The sequence below is a fragment of the Thalia democratica genome, chromosome 5 (genome assembly GCF_965202585.1).
Source record: "Thalia democratica chromosome 5, ktThaDemo2.hap1.1, whole genome shotgun sequence".
Lineage (NCBI taxonomy): Eukaryota > Metazoa > Chordata > Thaliacea > Salpida > Salpidae > Thalia > Thalia democratica.
The window spans coordinates 61,488,682-61,495,565 of NC_139169.1; the positions used below are offsets into that span (position 1 = coordinate 61,488,682).

Consider the following 6,884-nt stretch of genomic DNA (forward strand, 5'->3'; position numbering starts at 1 on the left):
TTAACAATAATAAAAAAAACTAGTTTTTAAAATAATAATCTACCAAATAACTACTAAGGACACATAATCGGAAGTTTCTATTATTGCGAAAATTTTACCAAAATGCCTATAGCTATTGAATTTGAAATAGATAAGTTATTCACAGTCATAGAAAACAATTTTAGTAGGTTTCTGTGTACTAAAAATTTTATTGAAAAATGTTTAATCTAAAACTTTTCGTTGTATTTAAAATAAGAAAATGTTCAGTACAATATCATAATCTTTTATTAACTGTTTTAAGAATAAAAAAATATTATAGTTATGTAACTGTTTTATAGCGCAAAGAGTAAAAAGTTAAAAAAAAAATTCAACTAATTATATTTATTAAAATACTAATTTTAAAACAATAATTAAAAATTTGAAAGTGAGACAATGGACCGGATGTTTGATATATTTGATAAGGTTTCGATACAAGAAAATATTTGAAATCAAGTCAACATAGATTACTCGTGTTTACCAAAGTCTATACAATATTATCACATTTTAGTCAAAGCTTTGATCTATGTTGTGGCATTGAAAGATAAAATTAATCCGGTCAATCGGTTATAAGCATTACAATGATTTGACACATTAATCCGATCAGCAAGTATTAACAAAAGCAAGTCTTTAAAGGCGAGTTAATTAAAATAAAATCAGCAATTTTGACTCGTCAATTGCAATAAATAAGTGTATTCGATAAATAATAAAATTAATTAAAAAAAATTTAACCAAAACTGGAACTAATTTTTCTCGTTTTGTCCAGTTTCCTTCTGCTAATCTGCTTCAAATCGCTGCTTGCTATTTTTTTCTGCTTGTTCAGAATACTCCGGTTGAATAGGGTCAGGCTCAATTGGGCCGCCAGGCTTTCCATCGTCTTGATCGCTGTTTTTTTCTCCGGACTTTTTCCTTTGTCGCAATCGTCTTCTGAAGTACTTTTACTTCTTTCTGGCGAGCTGGATCGGCTGTTTTCTTCGTTCTTCTGAAAAGATAAGTCGAGCACTCGGTTGGGATTATGAGGATTAGCTTCTGCTCGGCTTGAAGGGGCTTCGGCTGTAAAACAAACAGAACATCAGTACATGTGATGGAAATTAATTTTAGCGCGCAAGTTAAGTCGTTTTTAATGTATTTCAAAGAAGATTATCCCCGAGATTATCTCTTTTGGATACGAAAAACACTTGTATTTTTAAATAAAAGGTTATATTCTCTGAATGGGCTCGCGTACTATTCAAAGAGGTTTTAGCCCGCACTAACAAAACACTTTTATCTTTCAATTGAATGTTTTAAATTTTGCTATTAAGTTTAAACCAAGTACAAAACAACAAACGGCAATTTTAAATACGAACATTTTGACATAGTTTTAAATGATAAGTGTTGAATATTTTGTAGGTGGTTCACAATTATTTTCTTTACTATTATTAACTTACTTATACGTACTTATCTTAGAGTTTCAGATATATAAAAACACTTTTAACCTTATAAATGAGTCTATTTTCTTTAAAATAGTATACTATAATCACTTATTTCAAATGTTTTATTTAAGATTTAAAAGTGGTTTGATTATAAAAAATCAAAGTTTAAAATAGTAACAAATTTCTATAACCTTTTTTTGCGCCAACTAATAACAGTTTTAATATTAAAACTATATTTTAATTTTCACACGCCTATTACAACTATTGTAAAGATTTTTTAAAATATCGAATATCATGCAAAACACAAATTTTAAATTCTACAAAGTATTTCTGAGTATTATTATTTTTACCTGCGCGTTCGTTCCCTTATAATCCGCTGTTAGAACAGAGACCAGAACAAACTAAAGCTTAACAGACATGTTGTAAGCGTATTACTGGTGGGAGATTATAAGCGCTTTCAGCCCTTAATTACTCTTTCATGTATATATCTTTTTATCCGGTTACCGTTGTACACAGTGTTTATGGCGTATAAACGAAATTAAGCTATGTTTGACATTTTATGTAAACATATATCTACAGTTAAGTATGGTAACATAATAATGGTGTAGGGTAATTAAAAAAGAATTGTTTCCATTTGGTAATGAAGTTATTAATTTAAACTTAATGCCTTTTTTTACTAGATTTTGTATTTCAGCATAAACAATAGTATTTACACACATTAGACACTTACTTTGATAAAAATGTGCTTATGGCATGTATGTTTAAACCTAACTAAACTCTTAAAAATGAACGTCAAAATTTTATAGGATTTAAAAACCAAACATAAATTGATTTTCATAGTATAAAAACAATTTAGTTTAAGAGCAAATTTATAAAAACTGCATAACATATAATTTGCTTAAATATTTATCAAAATTTACTTTTAGATACTTTTCAACTTACAATGACCAACAGGGTCTTCGTTGCTAAGCTTTAATCTTTTCTCATCTATCTTGACTTGATCGCTCTCAACTGATAACTTTCTCTTGTTGCTTTCTTCCTCCGAAGAAATGTATTCTTCGAAATTCGAGCTGCTCGTTGAAGAACTGCTGCTCATGTGCTGAAATTAGTTATGTTTGAAAATGTTAATTTTATAAATTATAATGCAGTAAAAAGTGTATATATGCTCAAAGTTGAACTAAAACTTTTAGAATCTCTAAATGATTTTTTAGTATATTAATTAGTAGTAATTAAATTAATTAGTAATAACCTAATTAATCAGTTTCAACGTTTAAACAAAATCATAATCGAAATTACTAATACTAATGTTGTCTTATAAAAATTTAACCACGAGGTTTTGTCTAAAGTTTAATGATTAAAAAGTAATAATCTCAGATTAATGACATACCTTTTTAGTGTCGATTAATGATGTTTTACACATTCTAAAGGTTTCTTCTATTTTTTTATTCAAGTTGTTTTGGCCTGGCTCATTTTTTACTTTTTTTGATGATAAAATAAATTTAATTTTGTCTACATCTGTAGAAAGTTAAAGTTAAAACACTTCCTTAACACAATAAATATTAAACAAAAAACTTTCTCATTTATACTAAACTTTTGCTAATGCTTTTGATTTCAAAGGTTTGTGACATTAATTAGTTGTAGTTTAAAAATAAATTTTATACAAGAATTTTCAAAAACGTTTTTATATTTTCAATCTTGTAAAAACAAAACTATTAGTCAAACAGACTTTAAAATAAAGTTTATAAAAAAATCTATATTGAAAAAAAAATTTAAACTTTTGGTCTTTTAATTTGCAAACACTTCATAATACATTAGAATAAAGTTTCTTACCTATTTCTTTTGATCTACTTATTTTCCTTGATGCAGAAATGTTATTTGTTTCTGTCTTTTTGTTTATTTTTAATTCTTTGTAAACTTTCTCGCAAGCTGCCTGTATTAATAACAAAATATTTTACTTTGATAATTTTTTTGTAGATCATGTAAAATGTATAGATTTAAGTTTAAAAATTATATAAGTTTACACAGTTAATTAGAAAATAAACTAATTAAACATTATAAGGTAAAAGGTTTTTACAATGTAATGCTCTAAATTTGTGCTTGTTTTTCAATTACTTTAAAATAAACTTTTAGTTAAGTTTAATTAATGTTATATAAAACTATTAAAGACAGTTTCAAATTTTTCAGGTCATATGTTCAATAATACCCAATTTTAGTTTTTAACTGCATAAGAAAATCATTTTGAGTATTCAAAATAATTTTGAGTAGATCAAATCATCAAGATATTTTTTTAAACTGTTTAATTTTCTAACATGTTTACTACCACAGGAATTTACAGACAAAACAAAATTAAAGAATTACAACACTTTTCGAAGATTGTAAAAGTGGTGGATTTTTTTTAAATACCGTTCACGGTTAATTTAAATTTAAAACTTAATTGTGTCTCCAAACATACTTAAATTAAAATAAAAGCAAAACATAAATTATTTAGAGGTTAAAAAACTTTAAGTCGACAAAACTACGCAGCTAGAGAACTACAATCCAAAATAAAGGTCAATTTAATGGAATAAAAGAATCGCCTTTTACAAAAGCTTTTAAATTCGAAAAAGCTTTTTAATATTTAACACTTGGCAGAAGTTAGCCTACACGATTGTTGTAATCGGATTATGTCGTCATAAGCGCATTTTAAATTTAACGCAAGTTAATTGCAGTGTTAAGCCCAACAACTTAAGTTTAACACGATCGAACAAACCACACTGTTATTATTTTTTTTTCATTATGTGTTTAAACTTATTTTGAAGTCTTTTTTTTTTGATTGATCGTTTAATTAAAGATAATTATTGCTTTGATGGCTTATCTCAATTTAAAACATTAATTACGCAGCCTATCAAAGGCTTATGCAAATGACTTTGATGCTAAGAAAAGATAAGCGTAATAACAACGTGATTAAAAATACTTGTAGTCCTTGTTTACGATGGTAAAAGGATATTTCCAGTGGATTTTTTTTTCTATTCTAAGATCAAAAAACCAGCTTGGTTATTAAATCGCAAAGCTATAAAAAGCAAAAAAAAACTTCTTTAATCCTATTAAATCAACAAAACCTAATTTAGTACACCTAATTCGGTCTAAAACTTTAAAGCACTTTGCAACAAAAGCTTTTAATTAAAAAAAACACAGCTTTGATGTCGAAGTTTTTTTAGCACCCAGACACTTACCTTCATGTGTTTGAACCGCAGAATGATTGAAGCAGTGTATACGTCGTTGATGTTTGATTTGTTGAGGGCCCATGTTGCCGTGTACATGTAGTCTATCAGCGTTTCGAACCCTGCAAACTGTCTGGTTTAACTACATACAGAATACAGATTGAAAATTTAAGTATACTAAATTATCGCTTTGACGGTTTGTGTGATTTAAGATTACAAAATAAAGAAAGTTAAACACAAAATAATTTAATTGTGATAAGTTTGACTTTGCTTGTTAGCAATGAAACAGTTTATAAGCCATAACTGCTTCTCTTTAATTCAAACCTTTGAAAATAAAAAAAAAATCATTACGATAGTTAAAACGATTTTTTTTTAATCAGATCAAAACTAAAATCATAATAAGAAATAAAAAATTAGTTAAATATTCAGAGAAAAACTATTTTGTTAAGACAGAATTGATTAACCTACTAAAGGTACTCCGGGCAACACAAAGGTATTTTCATTCTTAATAGAACTGAACATTTTCCAAAAATAATCGCTATTTGCTGCTAATACAGATCTGTGCAGTTTGAACAGTTTTCCATCGACTATCAAGTTGACATCGCAGAAAAGACCTGTAAAAAAATGCTTTTTTATACTTTAACTTTAAAATTAAACAAACTTTTGTTAAAAACACTTATACGATGTTAGAGGTTGTTAAAAAATTTGTCAAATAACACAACATTCCAAATTTAAAAATTCTAAACAATTAATTATTAAAAAAACAAACTATTAGTTCTTTGCGTGTTGAATTTTTCCAGCAGCTGGTTCAAGTAGTTCACTTTTAACACGTGAGTACCCATGATTGTTTACAACAACAAACTGTAAAAATATCAATAGAATATTTAAAACCAATAATAGATTAAAATAAAAAACTACTATACAAAAGTTCTTTAACATCAGACAAACAAATACATCAATTAACAGACTCAAAACCAAAACGGCTACCGTTTCAACGAGAAATAACTTCAAGTGCAAAAACTGTGTGCGAGCTTCAAACTAAAAACACAAAGAAAAAGCACTAATCTCTAATCCACCTTCATCTCATCTCTCTCGTTAATCCCCCTGCGAGCAGATGAGGCGCTAATCCCTCTCTCACCCCTAAAACGGGGCGGATTACCCACTGACATCTGCCAGCGTATTATCGCCATAGAAACCGACAAATCCGGTTTCCATGGGCTGAAATAAAAAATGGGTTTCAGATTTTTTTTTTGAATTATCCGTTCGCTTATTTTAAAGTAGTGTTTTTATTTGAGGTTTTTATTAACTTCGAAAAGCGCTCAATCCTTGTACACTGTTAATAGAGCGCTTACGTTAATACGATGGTGATCGGATTATTGAAACATCAGCTACTCGATTTTAAGTTTGAAGGTAAAAGGTAGCTTTGGGATTATCTTTAAAATTTTGTAAATATGGTTTACATATTAAGTTCAAGAAAAAATAAATAAAAAAATAATAATTATTATTTGTTCGAAAAATTCTCATTTACAGAATGTTTACAAGTTTGCGAATTGTATAAAAAAGAGGATAAAAACAATAAACCGGTAAAATTTTAGTTGTTTATATTAGTTTATTAATAAGAATTTTTTTTTATTCTTGTAATAGTTTTGATTCAAAGATGCTGACGTAAAGTCTTTAATAACTTGAAAAAAAATTGAATATTTGTTTTATATCACTTAAAGTAAAAAATAGTAGAAGCAGACTTATTTCAAAAACTTCTTCAATAAAAAATGCTTAGGTCATTTACAAGTAGTTTTGTTTATTAAAGAAATAAGCTGAATTGCTTTTTAGTAATAAGAATAGAACTAATTGTAAAAAAATTAAACTAAACGCGACTTATCCAGATTTAGAGTCTAAAGTTTTGCTTAAAATATTATTTATCATTACATAGCAAACAAAAATGATGTGTGAAAAGGTTCTCCGAATAAACTAGTTCTAGCTAAATGTTTACTTGTATTTTGACTGAAAAGGCGAAAAAACACTGTTACTTTAAATCAGTTTAAAAATATAAAGAGAATAAAAAACGATGTTTGGGAAACTGTAAATATGTTGACTAAGAAAACTTTAGTTGAAAAAGTAACATAATAATTAAAGGTTGACATGATGGATAAGAAGGATGTTAATTGTACAAATTACTTTCATAAAACTGCAGCTGCTTTAAACAGCTTGTTACATGATATTTTAATTGTTCGTTCAACTTACATCATTTGTCGGCCGA

At 27.3% G+C, this 6,884-nt stretch overlaps 1 protein-coding gene across 1 annotated transcript; it reads right to left on the reverse strand.

The window, feature by feature from the left end:
• Positions 1 to 321: 321 nt before the first annotated feature.
• Positions 322 to 5,489, reverse strand: LOC145835648 (uncharacterized). Its single transcript, XM_082943328.1, has 7 exons — positions 5,397 to 5,489; positions 5,092 to 5,241; positions 4,640 to 4,749; positions 3,258 to 3,357; positions 2,815 to 2,942; positions 2,370 to 2,526; positions 322 to 1,068 (listed from the first exon to the last, which is right to left on the reverse strand). Exons 1-7 carry the CDS (start codon positions 5,467 to 5,469, stop codon positions 743 to 745), a joined length of 1,044 nt encoding a protein of 347 aa, XP_082799454.1. The 5' UTR covers positions 5,470 to 5,489; the 3' UTR covers positions 322 to 742.
• Positions 5,490 to 6,884: the final 1,395 nt, after the last annotated feature.